A 27,024-nucleotide genomic window follows, 5' to 3' on the forward strand; every position below is an offset into this window, starting at 1 on the left:
AAAAGCTAACTGCTAGCGGTGTTATATCAGTATGTATTCATTTCCACATGTATTGTTTTACATTTATTTTGAAATTTTTAACCTCATTTTTATTTTCGTATAATCGGGCATCTCAGGAGAGGAAAGCAATGCACCACCAATTCGGTGTATAGTGTGGATGGGACGCTGCTGACCTCGACCTGCGATGTTGTGAGTCAGTGGGCCGAATACTTTGAAGACCTCCTCAGTTCCACCGACACGCCTTCCCACGGGGAAACAGAGCCTGGGGACTCCGAGGCGGGTCTTCCTATATTTGGGGTTGAAGTCAATGTGGTGGTTAAAAAGCTCCTCGGAGGCAGAGCTCCGGGGTTGGATGAGATCCGCCTGGAGCTTCTAAAGGCTCTGGATATTGTGGGGTTGTCTTGGTTGACACGCCTCTGCAACATCGCGTGGACATCGGGGACAGTGCCTCTGGATTGACAGACCGGTGTGGTTGTCCCTCTTTTTAAAAAGGGGGACCGGAGGGTGTGTTACAACTATAAGGGGATCACACTCCTCAGCCTTCCTTGGTAGGTCTACCCAGGGGTACTGGAGAGGAGGGTCCGTCGGGAAGTCGAATCTCGGATTCAAGAGGAGAAATGTGGTTTTCGTACGGGGCGCGGAACAGTAGATTAGCTCTATACCCTCAGCAGGGTTCTCGGGGGTCATAGGAGTTCACACAACCAGTCTACAGGTGTTTTGTGGACTTGGAGAAGGCGTTCGACTGTGTCCTCTGGGGAATCCTATGGGGGGTGCTTTGGGAGTATGGGGTATTGGAATTCCTGATACGGGGGATCCTGTCCCTGTATGACCGGTGTCAGAGTTCGTGTAGCCGGTTGTAAGTCACATCCGTTCCCAGTGAGAGATGAACTCCGCCAAGGCTGCTCTATGTCACCAGTTCTGTTCATCACCTTTATGGACAGAATATCTAGGCGCAGCCGAGGCACTGAGAGGGTCTGGTTTGGTGGCCTCAATATTGCATCGCTGCTTTTTGCGGATGATGTGGTGTTGCTGGCTTCATCGGGCCGTAACCTTCAGCTCTTACTGGAGCGCTTCGCAGCCGAGTGTGAAGCAGTCAGGAAGAGAATCAGCATTCAGCACCTCTAAATTCGACTATGGTTCTCAGTCGGGAAAAGGTGGAATGCCCTCTCCGTGTCAGGGATGAGGTCCTTCCCCAAGTGGAGGAGTTCAAGTAGCTCGGGGTCTTGTTTACAAGTGACGGAAAAATGTTACGGGAGATCGACAGGCGGATTGGTGCTGCGTCTGCAGTGGTGGGGACTCAGCATCGGTCAGTGTGGAGAAGGAGCTGAGCCGAAAGGCAAAGCTCTCTATTTACCGGTCGATTGACATTCCTACCCACACCTATGGTCACAAACTGTGGGTCATGACCGAAAGAACAAGGTCCCGGATGCAAGCGGCCGAAATGAGTTTCCTCCGTAGGGTGTCCGGGCTCTCCCTTAGAGATAAGGTGAGAAGCTCGGTCAATCGAGAGGGGCTCTGAGTAGAGTCACTACTCCTCCACATCGAGAGGAGCCAGATGAGGTGGCTCGGGCATCTGATTAGGGTGCCTCCAGGGCGTCTCCCTGGTGAGGTCTTTCAGGCACGCCCCACGGGGAGGAGTCCGCGGGGCCGACCCAGGACATGCTGGGAAGACTAAGTCTCCCGGCTGGCCTGTGAACGCCTTGGAGTCCCCAAAGAAGAGCTGGCTGAAGTGGCTGGGGAGAGGGAAGTCTGGGCTTCCCTTCCGAAGCTGCTGCCCCTGTGACCTGACCTCGGATAAGCGGGAGAAAATGGATGGATGGATGGATGGATGGATGGATGGATGGATGGATGGATGGATGGATGGATGGATGGATGGATGGATGGATGGATGGATGGATGGATGGATGGATGGTGTCAGTTAACACAAAGAGCTTTGTGCCTGCGAAACCAACCAATGGGAGCGTCGCGTTGGCACATCGAACGCACAAATGGGGAAGTCGCGCTGATACACCATCGCGGCGCCAGCAGTACTCTTAGTGACGTCAAAAAAGAATGTTAGTTCATTCATATAAATGAATATTTTCATTTGGGACATACGTAAGAAGTAATATTTGTATGTCCCAAATAAAAATATTCAAAGCGGTTGAAGATGGATGGATGGATTTATAGCGGAAGTCACGTTCACATCTTCAGTAATGCTCATTTTCAAATACAGTACACCCAAAGCGGAATAACTTCCTATTTTTATCAGTACCTAGTTTTGGTTTTGTTTTTTTTTACTGGTACCTACTTCCGGTTCCTTAATGTAATTTCATTTTTGAATCTGTTGTCGTGTTTTTGAATGTGTTTTTCTGTTACGTGATTCCGTTGTGTTTTTAGAATTGTTTTTTTGTTATGTGATTTGTCGTTGTGTTTTTTTAATTTGTTTTTGGTTATGTGATTTGTCGTTGTGTTTTTTTAATTGGTTTTTTTTTTTTGTTATGTCATCTGTCACTGTGTTTTTGAACTTGCTTTTTCTTATGTGATTTGTCGTTGCGTTTTTTAATGTTTTTTTTTTTTTTTGTTATGTGATTTGTTGTTGTTTTGTTTTTGAATTTGCCGCTGTGTTTTTTTAATTCGCCATTGCATTTTGGACTTCAGGGCAACCGTATCATCATCTGAAAATTTCATGTACTGTACATAAATGCAAATTTTAGAAAGTGAAACCTGTGTTTACTACAATTCATAACGAATTCCTATCCTTTACAAAAAGCCTTAACATATTAAACAGTAAAAATGCACTGGAACTTGACAATTCAAGTGGATAATATGACCTGGAAAAAAGACCCTGGTAATTTTATTTCATTTCATTTTGTTTTAATTTATTATGATCATGATCATTATTATTATGTATATTCTGTGCACCGGTTCAAATGTGTCATAAAAAGTACAAAGACGTTTTAGCCAAATTGTTTGTATAGGCTATATATAATAAATAAAAAGATTGATCGGTTTATTTGATTAGAACTTTGGGAAATGTAGTCATTCAGCGTCAACCGGATATGACGCTAAGCGTGCGTCAAGTCGCTGGGTGTCGTCTGCCCTTGTGCTCCACTGTAGTTGGATGAATCAGTCGACGTTCAATGGTCTTTTGAGAAATGACTGAGCTTTTGTAGTAGAACGCTAACTTTAGCTAGGCTGCTAGCTGCTCGTCATATGTAAGGATTCTTTTAGCCGAAGACAAGAAGTGGATTTGAGTGCCAACGCGTAACCGAACAAATATATAGATATATTTTTTATCTGATTAGCACTAACATATCAACGTCGGTTCTTGCTAGCGTTTAGTGTGAAGAGAAGCTATTTTAAGTTGGTTAAATGGCTACCGTGCGTGGCATCAACTTGTGACTCTCTGCTTAGTCACATTGGAGAAAGCTTGCCAAGAAATTGCTATTTTATTTTTGTCACATAACATAACAACGGAGTCGAACGAAGTAAAATAACCCATTTGAACTATACTTTGTGGATTTGGTAATATGAAAGAGGCACAGTGGGATGGACTGGGATTTGTTCCTCAAAAAGATATCGTATATAACAAACTTTTGCCTTATGCGGATAGACTCGATGAAGAATCCAATGATATTTTGAGTAAAATTAAGGGGAACTTGGCCCGGGCTGTGCAGTTCAGAGAAATATGGCCCGGCGTGCTGTTTTGGACCAGGAAACTTTCCACGTAAGTATTGAAAAATATACGCAGCATCCAGTTTTACAACCCTGTGTTTTTTAATAGCTGATTTTAGAGCAAAGCAATAAGTCGGCTAAATACACTCTCGATCGTTGGTTCTTCTAATACGTCAACAAGTGCAGTTACGAAAGTAATGTTAATACGGCTGAGATTATTACCCAAGCCTGTTGTCCTTTTAGTCCGAACAAAAATGTCCACTTAAGCTATTGAATTAGTAAAGTAGTAGTAATGTGTAACGATGATAGTTTTGTTTTGGATCATGTTTGTCTATATCAGTATCATCTGTCCGAATTCGTACGAACTTTTACCGTAAAATACAATTGTCCTTTTTGTGCCGGAAGTACAACTAAGGCACAGTTAATTAAAATGAAGTAATGCAAATACTGGATATAATATATATGTATATATATATATATATATATATATATATGTCGAAAAACACTCAGGTGACTTGAAGTTCCACTTTGAGACGCCCAATTTGGCCACATTTCAAAATTGTGTTATTATTATGCATGTGTTTTGCATCATTGGAAAGGTTAAAATCTCAATTTTCTGGGGGAAGAAAAATTTTGAACAGGAGGGCATTTAAAAATAAAAAACAATTTAAACAGCAAAATCCTAACTGGAGGTGAGAGCATGAAAGAGCATGATTAAAGACGCCATGATTTTAATGAGAAATTATCATGTAATTACCTTGTTCCCATCCAAAAACTCCATGTCGCATGTATCACTGAGTGTCAAGATACAGCTGTGAATGGCCACAGCCAAATTTTGGGGGGATTTTATGGGTGAGACATGGCAATATAACAAGGGTCGCGATGCAGAAATCGCAGACATCAAGGAGTATCTTTTTCATATATTTACCCTTTAAATTTTTTTTTTCATCATCTAACGTATCGGAGAAAATGCGACAGTAACAAAAAATACAATTAAGTGACAGTTATGAAGTAGATATGTTACTTATTTACAGACACCATTTTTTTCATTGTGACGTAATTTTTTAAAAATTTTAAAATATGCGAGTGAATAATAATTTTTTTTTTAACTAAATATTAGACATCAATTAATGATTCTAAGCTAAAAATGAATTTTGATTGATAAACAAAAATAATTACCTCCGTTTTATGGCCGAGTTGAAACTAAAGCGGTTGTGCGACATCTGTAAACGGGGGTTTCCAGGGTAGAATGGACAAATTAAAAATAGTTTGGGGGCTTAATGCGCCATGAATCTGCTATGGCAGCATATAGACATATTGTTCTATCAACCACAACAGGCTTAAAATACAGCAGCCTTTTTCAGCCTTGTCTGTGTTTTCCGCAATATATACATATATGTATATGGTGTGGTAGGCTAATTGAACACTCTAAATTGTCCGTAGGTATGAGTGTGTGCATGAATGGTTGTATGTCTCGTTGTGCCCTGCAATTGGCTGGCAACGAATTCAGGGTGTATCCCGCCTACTGCCCGTAATTAGCTGGGATAGGCTCCAACACCTCTGCGACCCTTATGAGGAAAAGCGGCAGGGAAAATGAATGAATATGTTTATATGTATATATATTAAGCCTGAACGATATATCGTTTAAACATCGCCATCGCGATGTGTGCGTACGCGATAGTCCCATCGCAAGGACGTGCGATAGTTTTTTTTTTTTTTTTTAAATCTACATACGCCCTGCTTTCTGCTCTGCGCAGAGCCTCACACGCTCTTTGAACCTCACAGTCACTGCAGCACTTGCTTATTAAAGTTAACGATGCTGGTATCTTGGATCTTGCCAAAGAAGCGGACATTACAACGCAGCAGCTGTCAATCATCATTTAACTTGTTAAACAGTTTCTGCAAGGAAGCCGCTTTGGAATGAATGTGTGCGTGTGTGGAGACGTTTGAGACATATAAATTAAATGCCAGAAGTGATCATGAGGAGTTTGTAATTTCTACATGTCCACCAAGAGTCACAGCTAAGATAGATAAACAGAAGTATTTAATAAAGCCAAACATTTTTCTTCTTGTTCAAAAATGATTTGGTTGGACAGTTATGTTTAAAACTGATCATAATTATTACATTTGAAGTGCTTAAAACTATTTATTAATATATATACATTATGTATACACATTTTTTAAAATCATACTTTGGGGAAAAGGTGAGAAAAAAACATGCCTTATATGCATCTCTTTCCAATGCTAAATCTGAATAAATATATTGAGCACACACACAAAAAAAATAAACATTTGGGGGGCGGGGTGCGCAACTTCACGGTTTTTCACTTATCGCGGCGTGTTCTGGTCCCCATTAACCGTGAAAAACGAGGGATCACTGTACACTGGTCATTGTGAGTCATCCAAAGTCTTTCCAAACAGCTATTCAAGTCATCTAGTGAAAATTTCTTAAAAAAAAAAAAAAAATTTAATATCGCAATATAATATCGCAAACCCCCAAAAAATCGCAGCAATAGTTTTTTCCAGTCTCGTCCAGGCCTAATTATATATATATATATTATTTTTTTATTTTTATTTTGCTGTGCAATACCTTTACCACAATACAATTATCAATTTAGATGAATGGTCTCCACTTTTTAGCCATGTTTTTTTGTTTGCTAAGTGATAAATAACATGGGGGCATCTGTCAACATGACATTATTTAAGAGAGTGCTTTTTCAATTTGTACTTTGTTGCTGGACTGATTAATCCCTTTCTGTCCCCATGTTGGCACATTGCTGTGTCGCAGAGTGAGGCACTACCGGCTCAGAGAGATGGAAAGTTCAGTATGGGCTTTGACCCAGATTCTGCTCTCTGCTATTATGTAGTGATACAAGCATTTCAAATCGTTCAATTTCAATGCGCCGCAGGCCTTTCATGAGACCCAAAAAAAAAAACAAAAAAAAAACTTTTATGAAACATGGCATTTTGGGAAATGTCATAATTCAGTTTTAAGGCGCATTCACATAATACTGCAATTGAGGGAAACTATTTCTACCGTGTTTTTCCTTCTAATATAGGTACATACGTCTGTATGGCCGGAAGTTCAGCAAAGAAGACCACGTGCTGTTCATCAAGTTGCTATACGAGCTAGTTACCATCCCTCGTTTGGAGATCAGCATGATGCAAGGCCTGGCTCGCCTCCTCATCAAACTGCTCAAGTAAGAAGGAGCCATAGGGAATGAAGCAGCAAACCTGTTTACATGTAAGCCTGACTGTCTTGTCCTTCTAAGGAAAAGAGAGCTTCTCTCAAGGGACGACCTGGAATTGCCTTGGAGGCCTCTGTATGAACTGCACGACAGGATACTTTTCTCCAAGACAGAACATCTGGGCCTCAACTGGTTTCCCAAGTAGGCTTGCTGTTACTATGTCGTGACATACACTCAAATACTCACCAACTGATTTCGTCTTTTTAATACAAACTCAAAGCTATAGCTCACCTGCCATGTAGTGCTTGAATGATAGAGTCAAACCTTTAAACATGACCACTGGAGTAGCTGATTGTTTCATATTTCAAAACAGTTCATGAGAAACACTGGCTGAGTAATTGAATTACAGGGTCAAACTACCATTTTACAAATACTGGGAGTCCTCAAGTTACGATTGAGCTCCGTTTTCCCGCTAGTGACGTAACCTGAATTTCCGCGTGAATCAAATTTAACTGTTAAAGTAAATATTAGGTCAAAATACTTCGTTTAATAATAGGAAAATATATTAAAATAAAAAAGATGCTGTACTTAACGTTACGGCTGAGAGTTGGATAGAGGGCTAAAGTAGAACATTTGTCAATATGCGCAGCTTCGTGTAGGCAAACTGTGGTATTTTTTCCCCACTCTATTTACGTAGTTTGCGATCTAATAAAACAGATCACCCACTGCTCAGGAGAGTCACATAATATTGTCCTGACATGTGCTTACTTACTTAACCATCGTGTCCAATGATGACAATCTATCTCTATTTCTTTTGAGTTCACTTCATGTGGCTGAGCCATGTGATAGCGCACGTAACGCAAATTTGGATGGAACGCTTTTATGATCGGGTGACTTTATTTTTAAAATATGAAAATTTTGGAGTTAAATACACATCTTTTGAGTGTTTAGCATGTTTTTGAGAGTTGAGAACCCTGTGAGCACATGAAAATTAACTGCCTCTCATCTCGTCCGGGATGTTTTAAATGCCTTTACCGTAATGCTTGGATTACACAGGTGCGTTAATTTTATGGTTCACCGTTTTGACCACAGAAACACGAATATCTGTTGACCGCTGTTTTTCTTTTGGCTGGACCTAGAAGACCCAGCTTTTCTTCGTCTGAGATTGACATATCTTAACCAATGTCCTCTCTAATTTTTCAAGTGGCTGAGCAGACACACAAGCTCCCTGAGCACACTGAGGACCACTGTGAGCAACATCAGATGTATACGCTGTGGCCACACAGCAGTACCACGTCTGTTTAAAACCGCAGATCATAGCAAGTTACATGGCTTATTAAAAGAATGAATTGCAGCGGCAATCCTCATTGATTTACTTATTAAAATCAATGACTTGGCCCACTTAAAATGAAAAAGACAAAAATCTCATTCTTTATAAGATGTGTACTATGTCAAACAAGAGAGTCCTGCTTTAACCATTGGAAGAGTCCTGCTTTAGCCCGGGAAAGGTTCAGTTGTGGCATGGGTGAGTTAATAAACAATCATCACGAAAAACCACAATGGGAGTATAGCAAACTAAAACTGTTTAGACACTAAGGACACAAGATTGCTATTCTCCACGTCTAAGCAGCTGTACAGGACAGGTTAAAAAATGTCACTCAGTTTTACCGCTTGTTCTTCGATTTGCACATACTCCGACAACCATTCCATCTTAAAAGAACCACATTTCTTTTTTTACTTTGGCTTGATGAGTATAATATCCCTGCCCATTCCTTTCGCCATAATAAAGGGTTAGCATTTGTGTCTCTTAACTCTGCTGCATTGTTGTTAGCTAGTTAACCTGCATGGTGCGTAGGGGCGAGGAATGGAATGGAACGAAAAAGTATCTGAACCTTTTGGAATTCCTCACATTTCTGCATAGAATCACCATCAAATGTAATCTGATCTTGCTCAAAATCACATAAAAACAGTGTCTGCTTTAACTAAAACCACCCAAACATTAATAGTGTTTCATATTTATAGCATGGAAACAATGACAGAAGGGGGAAAAATAAGTAAGTGAGCCCTCTGCCTAAGGAGACTTAAGAGCAATTGAAACCAATTTTTACCAAACAATTTAAGTCAGGTGTGTGCCCAATCACTGATGAGTGGTTCAAAGCTGCCCTGCCCACTATAAAACACACAACACTTGGTAAGAATTGTCTTGATGAGAAGCATTGTCTCATGTGCATCATGGCTCGGTCAAAAGAGCCTTCTGAAGACCTGCGATCAAGGATCGTTGATTTGTATAAAGCTGGGAAAGGATATAAAACCACCTCTAAACTGTCTGAAAAGGCTGTTTTGCTACTTACGGACCTGGACAACTTGCAGTCGTTGATGAAAGAATGAATTTAAAAGTTTATCAGGATGTTTTGCAGGAAAACCTGAGGCTGTCTGTCAGACAGATGGGCAGCTACAGGAAGCGTGTGGTTGAAGTTATTGTTTTCATTTTATCCTCAATAAAATATGAAAACCTATAAATGTTTGGTGGTTTTCAATCAATCAATCAATCAAATTTATTTATATAACCCTTTACAAAACCCGAAAGGTCCCAAAAGTGCTTTACAACAAAGACAAACATGGCTCATAGTAAATAAAAGGCAGAAAAGTATTATACAATGACATTAAATTAAAAAAAGAAACAAAGCAACGCTTCACGATAAAAGTCAGACAGCAAATAAAACAATAAAACAGATACAATCCGAAAACATTAAAAACCCTTAAGAAATCAGGCTAAACTAATCTGGAGGAAAGGCGAGTCTAAAAAGGTGTGTCTTTAAACGAGATTTAAAAAGGCCCAAATTCGTAGTGGTGCGGATTTCAGGGGGAAGACTATTCCATAACCTGGGCGCAGCAACCGCAAAAGATCGGTCTCCCCACTGTTTGAGTTTGGACCTTTGAATGTGCAAATGAAGTTGGCCGGTAGAGCGAAGAGTCCTGCCAGAATTACGGATGGTTAAAATTTCCGATAAGTAAGAAGGAGCCTGGCCATTAATAGAATTAAAAACAAACAGTAGAAGTTTAAAGTCAATTCTAAAATGGACTGGAAGCCAGTGGAGCGATGATAGCACGGGGGTAATATGTTCACGTCTAGGTGTATCTGTTAAAAATCGAGCAGCAGCATTTTGAACAAGTTGAAAAAGAGAAATTGAGGACTTGGGAAGACCAACATAAAGTGCAATATAAAGTTTTAGTAAAGCAGACCTTTTTTTTCTTCTGTGTGATTTCAAAAAGATCAGATCACATTTGATGGTGACTTTATGCAGAAATGTGAGAAACTCCAAAAGGTTCAGATACATTTTTATATCACTCTATGTGCAACACTCAATGCTATGATTGGCTGCGTAGCGTAAGGGAAGTGAACTGTATCAAATTGTTGGCTAGACACCTGTTGCTCTTTGAGTTACATTGCAAAACGGTACAGAAAACAATTTTTTTGGTCTATTTAACTAGGTTAATATCCAATTTTAGAACTGATATAATTCATACTGTAGTACTTGCAAATATTGGCAGCGGAATGTTACTTCAGTAGAGGAGTGCAGGAAATCAGTAAATCAGTGCAAGCTCACTTTTCACTCTTAATTTTCTCCGCACCCACCTAGGTCATGCACCTCACAACTAGAAACAGTTGTGGTGTAGTAACCTACCAAAGGGAGTGTCGCGTTGCCGTATTGATCGCACCAATAGTAGCGTCGCGCGGACACATCACTGTGGCGCCGCCCACGCGCACTTAGAACATTGATCTCAACGATTGTTATCTTAAATTTCTGTTTCATCGAATGCGTTGTTAATCGGAGTTTTGACTGGTGCTGCCACATACTAGTATCCATTCTTGCAAAAGAAAAATTAGGCACCAAAAGTATGAAAATATTGCTATTAAGAGTTTTGAGGTCAACAATGTCTCTAAACTATTTATTGACTATCAAACTTTGTCGATTTCATCATCAATTAGATGACAATTAGTTGATTGCTCACGGCACCCCTAATTGGCGGACATAATGACCAGGCAAAGGAAACCATAACTACAATATGGCCCACTGACAAGGTTAAGTTTGAAAACACTACACTAGAACGAATAAGCAACAGATTTATTGCCTCCTATTGATATATATGTAGGTCACACGCAACATGTTCATCACCAGCATCTCTTGGAGTAACATGCAATTTGGTACCCACTGTTTGGGATCACAGTATGGTAAATAAAAACTCATAAAGTAATGTGCCTTTCAAGATCCAGTTGGTGCATGCCTATTTTTATACGCCGCAGTCAGGGTACATTAGATGTCCCTTGATTTATGATAGCCCATGAAACCCCTCAAAGCTTGATCCTCGCACTTCAATGCACATTTAAGACAACTGAATATGCTTCGAAATATGACTGAGTGTGAACAACTTAAAGGCCACTTGTGATGAGCTATGAACTTTGCTATTTAAATTAGGGATGTCCCGATCCAGGTTTTTGCACTTCCGATCCGATACCGATACTGGCCGATACCGATACCGGCCTATCTGAGCATGTATTAAAGTGCCTGTGACACGAAAAAGCATGTTTATTTCATAATACACGCGGTATTTTATGCCCCTGAATGATATGGGCCGCTTGGATGTGTGTGGAAGCGATCGCTATTTTTATTTAGTTTTTTAAATCCCGCGCCATGAAAATGAGTGACTTCCGGCTTCGGTCTTGCATTGAGGAGGAGGGCGCTGTGACGTGTACGGTAGAAGACGTCCTCTTCACGCTACAGTGTACTGTTGTGTATGAGGAAGAAGGATTCAGCTGATTTTGCGGATTAATACGTTTATTTTTCGCATCACGCAAACCAAACGGCTGCAGAAAAATCATTCTGTATGAGGGAGAGGCGTATGCGCATTTTTGGAGTTTCAAAAGGTTCCCATTCACCGTGGATATTTACTGTGGGACCATTGGACTTACGAGGAAGTGAGTAAACATCTTGTTTTGTATTATGTCAAATACGAATACAGCGATTACAAAGTAAACTCTACAAACTTTCTTTAAGTGAAGGGCTACTTACGTTTGATCATTGATAGGCATGTAAAAAGCTCTCCTAATGCTCATTAGCAGCAGCACGTTAGCTGCACAACAATTCCAGCCACCCTCCTCCGGGGAACGAACTGTAAATTGCTCTCCGCCTGGCGGTTTGCCGGTCCGCGATGACAATCGACAACCGGGTCATCATGTCAAATAATCCAGGATAGTTATGTGTGATTTTCCACTTCGAAGACTTTGAAACATCACTCTGTTCGGGTTAGCATGTCGGCTAGCTGTCACGCCTTCTGGTTTGTTTACATTCTCCGAAGCCGGGGAAGGGAAATGACATATGTCTGATTTAGATGTCATAAAATATCGTTCGGGAGGTGCGACAGTAAAGGTGAAGTCGACAGTTTTGACCATTATGGAGTAATTTTGCCATGTCGTCCTGAATAAATGCATTTTTATTATTTCATATTCCATTCAGCACAAGACTGTTATTTGTCATGACCATGCCATTTATTTAGCAATTGGGGAAAATACTTGGATAAAAAGAATATCCTGTAAAAATATTGAAGTAAAGAGACAGAAAAAAATGACATTTTGCCGCTCTCTTCGTCGCGTTTTCCTCGTTGTGAATAGTTCCCCCTCGACGGGCTGACTGGTCCTTCTCAAGCCATTTATATAGCTATTGGGGGAAAATACTTGGATAAAAAGAATATCCTGTAAAAATATTGGAGTAGAGAGACTGAAACAATGACATTATGCGGCTCTCTTTGTCGCGTTTTCCTCGTTCTGAATATTTCCCCCTCAATGGGCTGAATAGTAAAACCGATGAGCCCAGTCTACCGCTGACGTCATCCACCTGTTGGGGACGCTAAAGCCCTATAATGGTAGGCGTGGCTAACCGGCAGATTAAAAGACTAATTTCTCGTCATCTGTGCTTTGCTAAATTGTTGTATATAGTCGAATTGTCTCAAAATATGATTCCAATTCACATAATAATGCCATTTAAGACTTTTTTTCTCGTGTCATATGCTCTTTAAAGTTATTTAGCCCCCTTACTTAGTTGTCAGACTCATGTTGAAAAGGGTTTTAGTACTCTTGATAACAACTATTATAAAATATATATAAATATATATATATAAAAAGCCTCTCAGGTTTAAATAAACGACTATTTCAGTATCAAGTTAACATTTTAAAATAGTAAAATACTCAAGTCCCCATTCTGTATCAGCAGCTTTAAACTACATTCAATTCATTTAATTTTGCGAAATAACTGTTAAAGTTGTTAAATTGCTCCCGTTATTCCATAATTTCCCTTCTGTCTACTTTTGACATGTGAAAGTTTTAAAACTGTTTTGAAGATAGATTCAAGTCAAGATTTTGCCAATTTAGGAGTATTTTAGATAAAAGGTTAATTAGGTTCGCTTGGATGTAATGTAAACAACAATGATGGCTGATCGTGACGAGGTGTTTTTTTATTTTGGCCATCCAAAGACATTTTGACCTCCAGCGAACCTGCCTTCCTATAAGCGATCAAATACTAGAGGAAAAACGACGGCTGCGTTATAGCCCACACTGTAAACTGCCTTTTTTTAGTTACATCCTTTGCTGATCGTCAATATAAAAACATAGCACAACAAAGATGATGTCGGACTTTTCTGGCCTCCGACTAGGAAAATATCATTGGAACGACACTCGAACTAGGAGGTCCAAGTCGCGAAGTCGGAGAAAAAATAACGAAGTCAGAGAAAAAATAACTACCCCGACTTCCAAGTTGTTTCAATCTGACGTCACTGGACAAAATGGCGCTCAAGAAAACGTATTGAATGATAACACAATAATGAAGTAAATCAAGTTTATTTGAGACGCTATGTATTTTTTTCTCATACAGTGAATTATCTTTGTTGTGCTATGTTTTTTATATTGACGATCAGCAAAGGATGTAACTAAAAAAAGGCAGTTTACAGTGTGGGCAATAGCGCAGCCGTCGTTTTTCCTCTACTATTTGATCGCTTATAGGAAGGCAGGTTCGCTGGAGGTCAAAATGTCTTTGGATGGCCAAAATAAAAAACACCTCGTCGCGATCAGCCATCTTTGTTGTTTACATTTGCTTGGAACGCTTTGAGGTGGGAACTGGTACCATCCGAGTGGGATAAATCTGACTTCCCACTTCTCTGGAATGCAGCATAATGGATGGATGGTGCGTCTTTACTCACGAGAGATAATGGCTCGTCATCCAGAATGAATTCTTCGGCAATGACTCTTGTTATTCCCTGGGCTTCGGGACTTTCGAGTGCCAGTTTGTCACGCATAGCAAAAGTTTCTGCCAGTGTTAGTTGCTTTAGTTAGGACCTTTCTTTTTGTCTTCGGTTTTCTTAACATACTCCTTATATTGTTTGTGGTGGTATGTCGCTAAATGCATGATTAGGTTGGTTGTATTAAAACTTCTTACAGCTTTACCACCACGCTTGACTTTATTGTGGCATATGTTGCACTCTGCCTCTTCGTCTTTGTTGTCCTTTAAGGTGAAATGATCCCACACAGCTGACATTTTTACCGATAAAGTCTCTCGGTAAATTGGGATACGGTAATGTAGTGTGTTGAAGGAATGCCATTAAATGCGGACCGGATTTTAGGGAAATCGAAGCTAAAACTGGAATGGATTATGTATATTGGTGCGCTGGAAAACCCGGACCGGATTTTGAAAAAAAAAAAAACTGGATCGGAAGTCTGGATCGGAATTTTTCCGTGTCGGCCGATCCGATACACATTTTTTTGCCCATATCGGCGTCCGATCCGATCCAAATATCGGATCGGGACATCTCTAATTTAAATACTTTGGCTGTTTAACCTTTGCTGCATAGTGGTCACTACAGGGGACACCTACTGAAACATACCTTTCTCTCTCATGCCTTGGTTAACTGCATAGCAGCCTCAAGTGCTCTCTGCTGCCATACTCTATTGAGGTCAATCCAGTGGTCGGTTTGTGTAACTGCAAGTAAATATCCTCTTAATACCCGATAGCCAACAACCTGTGTCGACTACAACTGGCGTATCCTGTCAATACTTCTATGTCCGAAGAGCTACAGTGGTAAAAAAAATTTATGATGTATAGTAACATGTAGGCAAAGATAATTTTTTTTTGGAATTTGAAATATTTGTGTATAATATATAGAAAATTTATGATTGACCAGGTGTCCAATGAAGTGGACGTTATGCATCCTCCAGTATATATTTGAACACATATTAAATAATTGTGTAACTGTTTTTAAGACTGTTTTAGTTGTGAGTATGTAATTGTTATATTTATCAGCAGTTAATTTCAGATATACATTTTTGTGCAGATTATCTGTAGTTTGCATTACTACTAACCCAGGAAATTCCATCCAGCTTCAGTGATCATGACTGTAGTGACAACAGTGATGATGAATGGGTGCCAAACAACAACAGACATTGGTGCTTCGGTGTAGGAGACACAGATAGAAGTTTCATTTGTTTTCTTATTCAGGTATTCAGGCCTATGCATTGTGACTATAGTGTTGAAATGTCCCAACAATTGTTGAAATGTTTATTAAAGCATAAAAGGGATTTAACATTTCTACATTCACAATCGAACACAAGTTAATTTTTGACAGTAAATATACATTCTTTTATGTTGAGTGTGCAGGTGCATGCCAACTGGATTGGGCATGTCTGTAACTTTATTTTAAAAAATCATATTTTTAAAAAATTATAAATTGAACATTGCTTCAAGGATTTCATAATTCAGAGGGTTAATAATTATTAATTAATTAATATTCAACATATTTATTTGAGAAGTAGACTTACTGTACCCTACCAGTATTTTAACTCCTTTTACTACTTTTGTCTGTCATTTGAATGTTACTTTTTTCTCTTAAAGCAAGCAGTGCGAGGTGCTCTTGTATGGTGCTATGGGAACATTGTATGTCTATGCTGCTTTGCAAGCATATATGTGCTGTTGCTGCTGATGTAAACTAGCTGCTTTGGCTGACAACTCATTCACTTTTATCAAAACAACACAAATGCATTTTTGACCACTATATGTCATGTTCATATTTTGTATGATTGAAACTTGGCCTGGTGGTGAATGTGTTCTTTTATACCTTTGTCCCCCTTTCACATTCAGTTCTCCATGGCCCCGCTCATCCTCTAAACTCATTTTGATAAAATTGGTTCAGAGGTGGTAAGGACAACATCACTCCTCTTTGTGCTTTTGTTTTGAATTGATCCTTGGAAACACGCATTTTCCTCCCACAATGCATGTTAAAACTAAAGAGCCAATCTGCAGCCTGGGATCAAATATTAAATCAATGTTAACATTTCATTCATATTAGAGACTGTCGCACTGCTGCTAACAATGTTTTCCCCTTTAACCACTGTCTTCCTGAGGCATCATTTTAAAAATTCTCATATCTATTTAGGAATGATAATGAGAGCTTATGCTACAATACAGTTACACTTCTGGCCAAAAATATTGGCATCTGTGCAATTCTGTCAGATAGTGCTCAATTTCTCCCAGAAAATTATTGCAATTGTAAATGCTTTGGTAGTAATATCTTCATTTATTTTGCTTGCAACGAAAAAACACAAAAGAGAATGGGGGAAAAAATCATTATCATTTTACTCAAAACTCCAAAAATGGGCCGGACAAAAGTATTGGCACCCTCAGCCTAGTACTTGGTAGCACAGCATTTAGACAAAATGACTGGGAACAACCGCTTCCGGTATCCATCAATGAGTTTCTTACAATGCTCTGCTGGAATTTTAGACCATTGTTCTTTGGCCAACTGCTCAAGGTCTCTGAGATTTGAAGGGCACCTTCTCCAAACTGCCATTTTCAGATCTCTCCACAGGTGTTCTATGGGATTCAGGTCTGCACTCATTGCTGGCCACTTGAGAAGTCTCCAGTGCTTTCTCTCAAACCATTTTCTAGTGCTTTTTGAAGTGTGTTTTTGTCATTGTCCTGCTGTAAGACCCATGACCTCTGAGGAATACCCGGCTTTCTCACACTGGGCCCTACATTATGCTGCAAAATTTGTTGGTAGTCTTCAGACTTCATAATGCCATGCAAACGGTCAAGCAGTCCAGTACCAGGGGTAGCAAAGCAACCCCAAAACATCAGGGAACCTCCGCCATGTTTGACTGTTGGGACCGCGTTTCTTTTTTTGAAGGCCTCTTTTTTTTTCCCTGTAAACTTTATGTTGATGCTATTTCCTAAAAAGCTCTACTTTTGTCTCATCTGATCAGAGAACATTCTTCCAAAACGTTTTGGCTTTCTCAGGTAAGTTTTGGCAAACTCCAACCTGGCTTTTGTATGTCTCTGGGTCAGAAGTCGGTTCTTCCTGGGTATTACTATTCTACCATAGAGTCCCTTTTCATTCGACACCAACGGATAGTAGGGGTTGACATGGTTGTACCCTTGGACTGCAGTACAGCTTGAACTTGTTTGGATGTTAGTCGAGGTTCTTTATCCACTATCTGCACAATCTTTCGTTGAAATTTCTCGTCAATTATTCTTTTTCGTCCACATCTAGGGAGATTAGCCACAGTGGTGTGAGCTTTATACTTATTGATGACAATGCGCACGGTAGACACAGGAACATCAAGTCTTTGGAGATGTACTTGTAGTGTTGAGATTGCCCATGCTTCCTCACAGTTTTGCTTCTCAAGTCTTCAGACATTTCTTTGGTATTATTTCTTTTCTCCATGCTCAATGTGGTACGCACAAGGACACAGGACAGAGGTTGAGTCAATTTTAATCCATTTTAACTGGGTGCAAGTGTGATTTAGTTATTGCCACCACCTGTTATGTGCCACAAGTAAGTACCAGGTGCTGTTAATTACATAAATTAAAGAAGCATTACATGATTTTTAAAAGGGGGCCAATACTTTTATCCGGACCATTTTCGGAGTTTTGTGTAAAATGATAATGATTTTTTATTCTCTCGTGTTTTTTCATTGCAAGCAAATACATGAAAATATTACTACCAAAGCATTGCAATCATTTTGAGAAATTGAGCAGCAGTGTAGGTGCTCTCTATTACATTGGTAAAATCCAACACTAAAAAGTACTTGCTCATGTTTTAGAGCAACATTTATGCCTGTCACGATTCTTCTTGGAACGTGTCTGGGGAAACGTGAGGGTTCATTCCTAAAGCAAGGAATTGATATCTCCCTCCTTGAGTGTCTATGAGCTTAAAATGGGCCCCTAATGACTGGCTCTTGAATGACGGTTTTGCGATGCATGTGTCTATTTATTTTGTGAACTTCAAAATGGCATTTTGGGTTGATGACTTTCGCCCATGATTTGCCATGCGAAGACTGCTGCAGTCCAAGTGTGTGAGTGCTAAAAAGCACCAAGAAACCAATGTGTACATATTGTATAGTTGGTGATTGGTTTTCATTTCCAACAAGGCATGGCTTCAGCATGCGAGTGCACAGATAGGTGGGATTGTGGGTGAAGCGCTCCAAAACTCTTATATTGGTCCAGAGCTTACAACGTTCTTAAGATGCTCGAGTCTTGACTCAAGACTCTAGAGCATGGGTGTCCAAACCTGTCCTCAAGGGCCGCTGTGGGTCCTGGTTTTTGTTCCTACCAATCGAGCACAGAGAGTTTAACAAATGAAGTTTGTGCTAAAACAAGCAGCACCTGACTCCAATCAACTGATTACACTTGTGAGACACCAGATTGTTGAAAGGTTGTACCTTGTCCTCATGATGGGTTTGAACCAAAACCCACACCCACTGCGGCCCTATGTGGAATAGTTTGGACACCACTGCTCTAGGGTATTGTTTTTACAATTTATGCCAACATTATCATACCAGTACTATGTTTGTAGATATTAATACAGCTACTCATAAAAAGTGACATAATTCATCTTTGAGGTTTTTACAGAATTTTTTACAGTCACGGACTCACAACTCAAAATAGTTATCTCATACTTTTAGTATATCCTCAAACCTGGCACATGTGTGAAAGGGCTTCTGTATGCATGGGTTCCAATTCAAATTGCACTGCTGCAAAGGTTTTTTTTTTTTATTAAATATTGATGTTAGAAATATGAATGTAACCATGATGGCTTTTTCTATGTTTTTTTTTATTGCAGTTCTGTTGAAGGTGTGCTGAAAACACTTGTGAAAAGCTGCAGGCCGTAAGTAATAAATAAAATAAAATTACTGCTAAATCCTCACACAGAGAAGATGATGAATTATTGCACTATTTGGTTAGAAATACTTCCTTCAATGCCCTGGTATATTGTGGACTCTTGTGATTGCGGTATGATTCCAGTGTCCACAAATAAGCTGGTCCTTGACTTTGTCCGCCATGGTTATATGTGCATGCATCTAAAGCAAGCGCTAGGACGTCCCTCACTTCGCACTTAGTCAGATAATCCTATTATCTTGTCTAATTCTGTTTTGTGTGAGAGTATCCTGTCACTAGGACGAGAGAGTGTAATTTGTGGTCAGCTGGTACATCAGCGGGAGGCAGAGCCAAATGGCCTTTGGCTCCAAGTAACTGTCGCTAAAGTTCCCCCAATGAGGCTAGTGACCTGACATAACATGCTGAGTGTACATGCGTATAGTGAATCATAGAAACCCCCCAGTGGGATTATGGCTCCATTAAAATCACTGGATTGTTGCTAGAACCACTAGAATGTGCCAGGTGTGTGATTTATCATCTACTCCCTGCTGAATTTAAATCTCAGAGCAACTGGCGCCTGTTTATTGCAATCTCTTGTCAATACAGAATGCCACTGTGAGAAGCATGCACTGTAGTTTGTATAAACATTGGGAATTTGTTACTTATTATCATGCTATAGCTGCATTATAGTGGTTAATATTCCAGGGGGTGTATTAGAATGTGAGTGCATGGATCTTGATGAGGCTTGTCCATATTTGATGGTGCTCTCTTAAGATGCTCTGGTGCTATTGATAACAATATTTGATATGTATGGATTTGATGTGACTCTCCTTTTCATAGTTATTTTCCTGAGTCTGCAACCCAAGAAATGCTGGATGAGTGGAGACCACTTTTTTGTCCATTTGACGTCACCATGCAGAGAGCAATCTGCTATTCTGAACTCTTTCTACCCACAACCTTGCCACCAGAGCTGCATCATAAAGGCTTCAAGTAAGTATACGCCTCCTTTTGTGGATTTTCTAATATGGATCAGTGAAAAAGCATACTTGCCCTTTATATAACAAAAGAAAAATTATAATCGACTTATGCCTGTGGAACTAGTAAAATTCACCCATGCCCCTCATTTTTGTTCCTGGCAAACATGCTCAAAAGTTAAGCGCAGTTATAATACATAAAAGAGACGTTATTTATCTTTATTATAGTGAAAATGATTAGAATCGTGCATTTTTACTTTGCGAGTGAATATACATTGTTTACCTCTATCAGTTGTTTTACCCCGAAATTTTTAGGTACGTGAAAACTGTGTTTTTTTTTGTTTTTTGTTTTAAACTGTGCAGGAAAATAGCCCTATTCATGTTGACCATGCCAGCCACGTAAAGGATAATTTCAAGCAAATCGTCTTCACCTTAGCAAAAATATAACTTAAAACACAACACAAATATGCTGAAATTCAGAATTTCTGTCTTTCCTCTAAAATTCTATATTTGGTGTTAGAATGTGTTGCAGTTAAACACCGCATGACCTCATGTACCAAATTGTTTTTCTGACAGGTTGTGGTTTGAAGAGTTGATCAACTTGTGGGTATCTGTTCAGAATCTTCCAAGCTGGGAGCTGGTGAGGACAGTGAATATTTGTTTCATAACCTGTACCATTATCGTTTCATTATTATTATGCTCTCTTTGTAGAATCTGATGAATCTCTTTGCTCGCTTGGCCAATGACAACATCGGCTACATTGACTGGGATCCTTATATTCCCAAGGTGCGTTTTAAATAATTACGTCACAACTTGCCATGGGCAGATTATTGGATTAAAGGAAAACTAAGGTCTAAAAACATTTTTAATAATAATAATAATAAAAAAAAAAATCAAGGTTTCATAAACCACTTAAAGTCAACAGTAATGAGCTTTTTTTGGGAGTCTGCAACCTGCAATAGGATTGGGTGCCTGCAAACTAAACATAACAAGCAGAGGTGTGGGAATTACACATACGCACCTTGCTTTCCAATGTGTCTATTGCAAGTGTTTCTAACTTTCTAACGTTGCGTTGGTGACTGTGAATTGCAGAAACGTTGGTGTCTTTAGACAGAATTTTCTCCAAAGTAATCATTTCTAGACGTTTTTTGTTGTTGGAACCAATATCAAGTAGTCCCCAAGCACCACATAAGTAACTTTTGTCTGTTCTAAAATCCGCTCACAGGTGATAGGACATCGGAATTTAGGGAAGCAAGGTATTTAAGTATGTAAACTTGATTTGTATAGCGCTTTTTGCAGAAAAAAGTCACAAAGCGCTTCACGCAACAAAATTCCAGTGAAAAACTGAAGAAGAAAAAAACATTGTAAAAAAGTAAAATACTGTAAGCCTTTCAACTTTAACTGATTGTGGTAAAGGTTTATTAATTCATCAAATAACTACAAAAATTAACACTGAAAAGTAAACCATGAAAAACATTGTGAAAAGTGAAACACTGTAAGCCTATTAAGAATAATTCATTTTTAACAAAATCTGGCACATGTTTATTAATGTAACACGTTTATTTAAAAACCAGACATTGTTCAATAGAAATTCATATAGGAATTCTTTTGAATGCCATTCTTCCTAAATAAATTTTAGAGCTTTGCGATATTGTAGTACAGACCCTTGTCTTATCAGAACATACTACATTTTAGGGGTTTACGTGCGTGTTCCCTCATGCAGCGTGACTGGTGTGTTTATTACTCAAGGTCTATATTTCACAGCCAACACTGCTTCTTAGAAACAACATATCATGTTTTCTTGTTGATCCTATTCATCATAGATATTAACTAACATGTTATGTTCCAAACTTGTGACTCTTCTGTGGAATAACATTGACACAATTTAAAAACAAATGTAGTTCATACCTTCACTGTTACCACATTTCAGATTTTCACAAGAGTCTTGAGGAGTTTGAATCTTCCTGTGGGGACCAGCCAGATGATGTTCCCGCGATACTTGACCAATGCCTACGACATTGGCCATGTGGTGCTATGGATATCATCACTACTGGTTTGTCCAATGTCCAGTCAACAAATCCAACAGAAAAGACTGTGCGACCACTTACTTTCCATTTCAGGGTGGGCCAAGTAAACAAACACAAGCACAGCTCACTGGCCTTTTCAACAGCATCACGTCATTCTTTCACCCATCAAACCACGGTCGCTGGTTGGTAAGTCCCTTACTTTGTATTCTTTAAATGAATATCTGGTACGTCTATTACATTCCCAAAATAAATAATAGTTTTGTGATATGGACCGTGCCCAATGTGTACGATTAAAATCCATTCCTTGGTGCACATCTTGATATTTTCAGCCATGATTCTTTCCAACACACGTCAGCAAAATGATTACCGTGGTATCGGCTAACCATTAGTCATTGCATCCTGACTCTTGTTGGCTGTCTAGGTTTGCATGTTGCAATGGTATTACATATCCACAGGAGCAGGCGCACATGCCATTCTGTTTGAGGAAGTCTCTCTTCCAGATTTGACACAACACAGGCAGCGATGTGCAACCTTTATTTTTGGAAAAGGGATATGGTGTGCTGCACAGTTTGTCAGTATGTTGCAACAAGATTTTGAGGTTCATACTCTGTCTCTGTTTGTCGGCAGTTTGTTAGTTTTGAGACCACCACCATGTTTTACTATTTGTATGTTCTTTTTCTGAAATGCGGTGGTACTTTTACACCAGATATAATGGAATGTACATCTTCCAAAATGTTGAACTTTTTTCTAGGGATGCCCGATCGGGCCATTTTTCAGAATATCTGAATCTGGTGAAAAGGATCGGGTTTTTAATTAACAAAACTAATACAATATATATATTTTTTAAGGGCTAAACATTACCAAAATAATCCAGAAATACAATAGCATTGCCAAAAGAAACAAATATATATGTTTTATACTCCGTAACACTCCTGAACTAGGTAGTACTGTAAACAGTACAGTACTGTAACATGTAGAGCTTTTGTTCTAATAGGAAAAAAAAAAAAAAAAATTCGGTATCTGATCGCGACTATCGGCAGATTCTCAAAATCAAGTGAGTCGAACTCTAACTCTGCTGCAAAAGTATGTGATTGGGACATCCTTGAAGTCTTGGCCATTGTTAAGGGAAGGCAGGCCTGCAGTTCTTTAGTGTTAAATTGTTAGTAGTTTCAAAAATATGGTAAAATATCATTTGATAGAGCCCATATTGCAACTTAGTACTCATACATTTCTAGTAGGGCTGTCAAACGATTAAAATTTTTAATCGAGTTAATTACAGCTTAAAAATTAATTAATCGTAATTAATCGCAATTCAAACCATCTATAAAATATGCTATATTTTTCTGTGAATTATATATATATTCTAGAGGTGTGCAAAATTTCCGATTCTTAGATTATTCGCGATTCGGCCGTGGAAGATTCGAGAACGATTCACAAACATCCAAATTCCGATTATTGAAATATGCGAATTAAAGCGGAAGTACACAACACTCAGCGCGCCGCGCGGTCTTCGGGACGGAACGGAGCGAGAGTAGCTAAACATCATGCTTCCCATTACCCGGCCCCTTGGGTAATGCCAATGCTCAACTCACGGCTCTAGCTCAACTCATGCAACGAGATAAAAAAACACCACAACATACCTGACTGCTGCCGAAAAGCTGCTACAAAGTACATCCTAATGTTATGGTGGATATCATTTATATAGGACTAGATGCTATATAGATGTGGTAGTGTTAGCAGTACATCTACAAAAAACTAGATACGGGCGTTATAAACGGCCGCCATCTTAAAGCAGTACACTTCCCTGCAAGGCTGTTGTAGCGAACCTTCCAAGCAAACCTAATTAACTTTTTATCTAAAATACTCCTAAATCGGTAAAATATTGACTTGAATCTATCTTTAAAATAGTTTTAAAACTTTCACATGTCGAAAGTAGACAAAAGGGAAATTATGGAATAACTGGAGCAATTTTAACAAATTTAACGGTTGATTCACAACATTAAATTAATTGAATGTAGTTTAAAGCTGCTGATACAGAATGGGGACTGGAGTTTTTTTATTTAATGTTATTTTTGTATATTTGTTTACTGCTATATGTTAACTTGATACTGAAATAGTAGTGTGGTTTAACCTGAGAGTATTTTTGAACAATTTTGGAATTAATGTACAAAACATAAAAAAAAAGAGAGAAAAAAAAAGGAGGGGGGTGCATCAATAATCGTTTTATAATCGAATCGGAGCCTCTGAATCGTAATCGAATCGTTAGGTGCCCAAAGATTCCCAGCTCTAATATATTCTGTAAAATAAATTGCTGGAATGGAAAGATAAGATGGATATATACATTCAACATAGGTACATAAGGACTGTAGTGGGCATTTCACTCTACTGTCATTTAAATCTGTCTTTGCTGTCCTCACTCTGAAGCCTCTACTTTTTCCAAAGCTAGACAGCTAGTGAACGACGCCTTAATAATCAGACTTCTTCCTTTTTTTATCTGATTTATTAATAAAATGGCCTCAAACCATTGTCCTCTTTAGACCATCGTAAAACTACAAAAAAAAAAGTACACAAGCATTGCATTAGCAACAACGTTAGCTTAGCACGCTATACAGGTTCACTAAACATAAACAAAAAGCGTCTCATAGAAAAAATATAACATTTCGCTTACTAACATAATATGTACATTCTTTACAACAACCATACTTACGGACAAATCTTGTCCAAGGATCATATAAGCACAACATTACAACGTAGGAGTCAGCCCCAGACGTCGTGCAGCCATATTGAACTGGCAAGAAAACAATAAACCATGTCGCAAAGAGACCACAAGAGTTCGCTGTTAGACAGCACAAAAAGCCTTGCTGTAAAACATACCGAAAGGCAGAATACTGTCTGAGCGGGACATGTGCGTTAATTGCGTCAAATATTTTAACGTGATTCATTAAAAAAATTAATTACCGCGCGTTAACGCGATAATTTTGACAGCCCTAATTTCTAGTAATTAAAAAGTGATCCAAGTGGCTAAATTAAGAATGTCTTTAATTTATTTGGATTGTGTAAATCCAGTGGGGCAAGAATGGGGTGCTGCAGTACCCCCGGTGTTGGGGAGAAAAAATAGTTTTGGTGGATTTTTTTTTTTTTTTTGTGTTAAAAATAAATCAATGAATAAAACATAATGAAACGGTAGCGTACTTAACTTTGGGGTTCAAAATATATATGTTGAAAAACTTTTTTTTTTTTTTTTTTTGTAGTTAATAACATGGTCACCACCTGACAGCTTGCTTGCTACCAGGTCACCTTGGATAAGGCGCAATTGGAACAGATAAGTTAACATGGCGCAAAAAGGAATTTGCCATTTTTTTCTTAACAAAAACAGCAAAAAAAAAATTTTTTTTGAGTTCGAGGTCGAACTGAATAGGATTATGATAGTTCATAGTAGTGCCCAGTGAAGAAAAGTTAGCTGCAGATTGAGACCGTGGAGGACTTCAATTGCAGCCATTTCATTGTTTGTTGTTGCCGTTGAGCTGCCGCCATGCAGATCGCTGTTGGCTACTCGTGTGCAATTTATTTAAGTGTTATAAAAAGTGTGTGTTAAACAGATGCTTATTGGACCTTTTAGTTTTCAAATGTGTATGTATGTCATTGCGCCGTCTAGCTGCGGTGATTTGCATTATATTACATGGGCGCTTTTATTTCCAATGCAACAACTCCAACAAGCGTTGTAGGTGAAATAGAAAGCTGTCTTTGAAGTAGCCTAGTTGTAGTATGTAAACTATCCAGCATGCGTGTGTACTGCAGCGCGAGCATGACAAATTTGGACCGAAATGGCTGTTTTTTGGATAGGGAAAAACAAAATTAGATCCTCAGTACCCCCTACTGTGAGTGACTCCCAGTGCCCCTGTGTAAATCCACAGATAACTTGTAATGTCTCTCTCTTGCCCCATACAGATGAAGCTCATGAAATTGCTGCAGCGTCTTCCAGCCAGTGTTGTTCGTCGGCTGCATAGAGAGCGCTACAGGAAGCCGTCATGGCTAACGCCGATCCCTGACACACACAAGCTGACAGAAGACGATATCACACAATTTGTGGAAAGTATGATGCAGCCAGTTCTGCTGGCCATGTTCAGCAAAACAGGCAGTCTCGATGCTGCCCAGGCTCTGCAGAACCTAGCTCTGATGAGGCCGGAGTTGGTCGTTCCTCCAGTTCTCGAGAGGTATGTGTGTTTTTAGTCAGTTGCTTACTTTCCTCTTTTAATCCAGAAACAACTGCAAATGGCTATTATCTTTTTTTCGCAGAACATATCCGGCACTGGAAACTCTAACAGAGCCCCATCAGCTGACAGCCACTTTGAGCTGCATGATCGGTGTAGCGCGAAGCCTCGTGTCTGGTGGGAAATACCTTCCTGAGGGTCCGACTCACATGTTGCCACTACTCATGAGGGCCCTTCCCGGTGTTGACCCGAATGACTTCAGCAAGTGCATGGTGTGATCCTTTCCAGCACTCATAAACAATTTCTGACATTTTTATAGATTAATAAATATGCAAATATTGACATCCATCCAGATCACTTTCCAGTTCATTGCTACATTTGTGACACTTGTGCCTTTGGTGGATTGTTCATCTGCTCTACATGAAAACACAGAATTGACAGAGGTAAAATGCTTTTCGCTCATCTCAATTTTTACAACAATGAAGTTACTCATATTGATTTATTTTGAAATTTGCTTAATTTTTAAGGTGGAAAGGGAAATGTGCTCAGCCTCTGCGGAATTCGAAGACTTTGTGCTTCAGTTTATGGACAGGTAAAATAAAGAATGATCAACTTCAAGTCATACAACAGGTCATAACTGGTATCGATATGCATATTCTTCTACTCTGTAATGGTAGTTAAAGAAGACATAGTTAAACTAGGGCAGGATGGGCTTTCTCATGCGGGCTGCCAATGTTCTCCAGATTATACAATTAAAAAAAGATATATAA

General features: G+C 39.2%; 2 protein-coding genes across 2 annotated transcripts in view; one reads left to right on the top strand and one right to left on the bottom strand.

The window, feature by feature from the left end:
* Positions 1-295, bottom strand: part of wdr27 (WD repeat domain 27) — a 98,531-nt gene extending 98,236 nt beyond the window's left edge. Inside the window, exon 1 of the mRNA XM_057849057.1 lies at positions 174-295. The gene's annotated coding sequence lies outside the window, so the exon portion shown is untranslated. The remainder of the gene's footprint in view (positions 1-173) is intronic.
* Positions 296-3,077: 2,782 nt separating this feature from the next.
* Positions 3,078-27,024, top strand: part of psme4a (proteasome activator subunit 4a) — a 56,237-nt gene continuing 32,290 nt past the window's right edge. The window contains exons 1-13 of the mRNA XM_057848043.1: positions 3,078-3,709; positions 6,717-6,857; positions 6,930-7,046; positions 19,008-19,052; positions 19,883-20,032; positions 20,593-20,656; positions 20,728-20,802; positions 21,947-22,069; positions 22,137-22,229; positions 25,992-26,257; positions 26,340-26,526; positions 26,608-26,697; positions 26,782-26,846. Of these exons, the coding sequence (XP_057704026.1) occupies positions 3,513-3,709; positions 6,717-6,857; positions 6,930-7,046; positions 19,008-19,052; positions 19,883-20,032; positions 20,593-20,656; positions 20,728-20,802; positions 21,947-22,069; positions 22,137-22,229; positions 25,992-26,257; positions 26,340-26,526; positions 26,608-26,697; positions 26,782-26,846 (1,613 nt within the window). The 5' untranslated portion in view covers positions 3,078-3,512. The remainder of the gene's footprint in view (positions 3,710-6,716; positions 6,858-6,929; positions 7,047-19,007; positions 19,053-19,882; positions 20,033-20,592; positions 20,657-20,727; positions 20,803-21,946; positions 22,070-22,136; positions 22,230-25,991; positions 26,258-26,339; positions 26,527-26,607; positions 26,698-26,781; positions 26,847-27,024) is intronic.

This window comes from Corythoichthys intestinalis, chromosome 10 (assembly GCF_030265065.1).
Source record: "Corythoichthys intestinalis isolate RoL2023-P3 chromosome 10, ASM3026506v1, whole genome shotgun sequence".
Taxonomy (NCBI): domain Eukaryota; kingdom Metazoa; phylum Chordata; class Actinopteri; order Syngnathiformes; family Syngnathidae; genus Corythoichthys; species Corythoichthys intestinalis.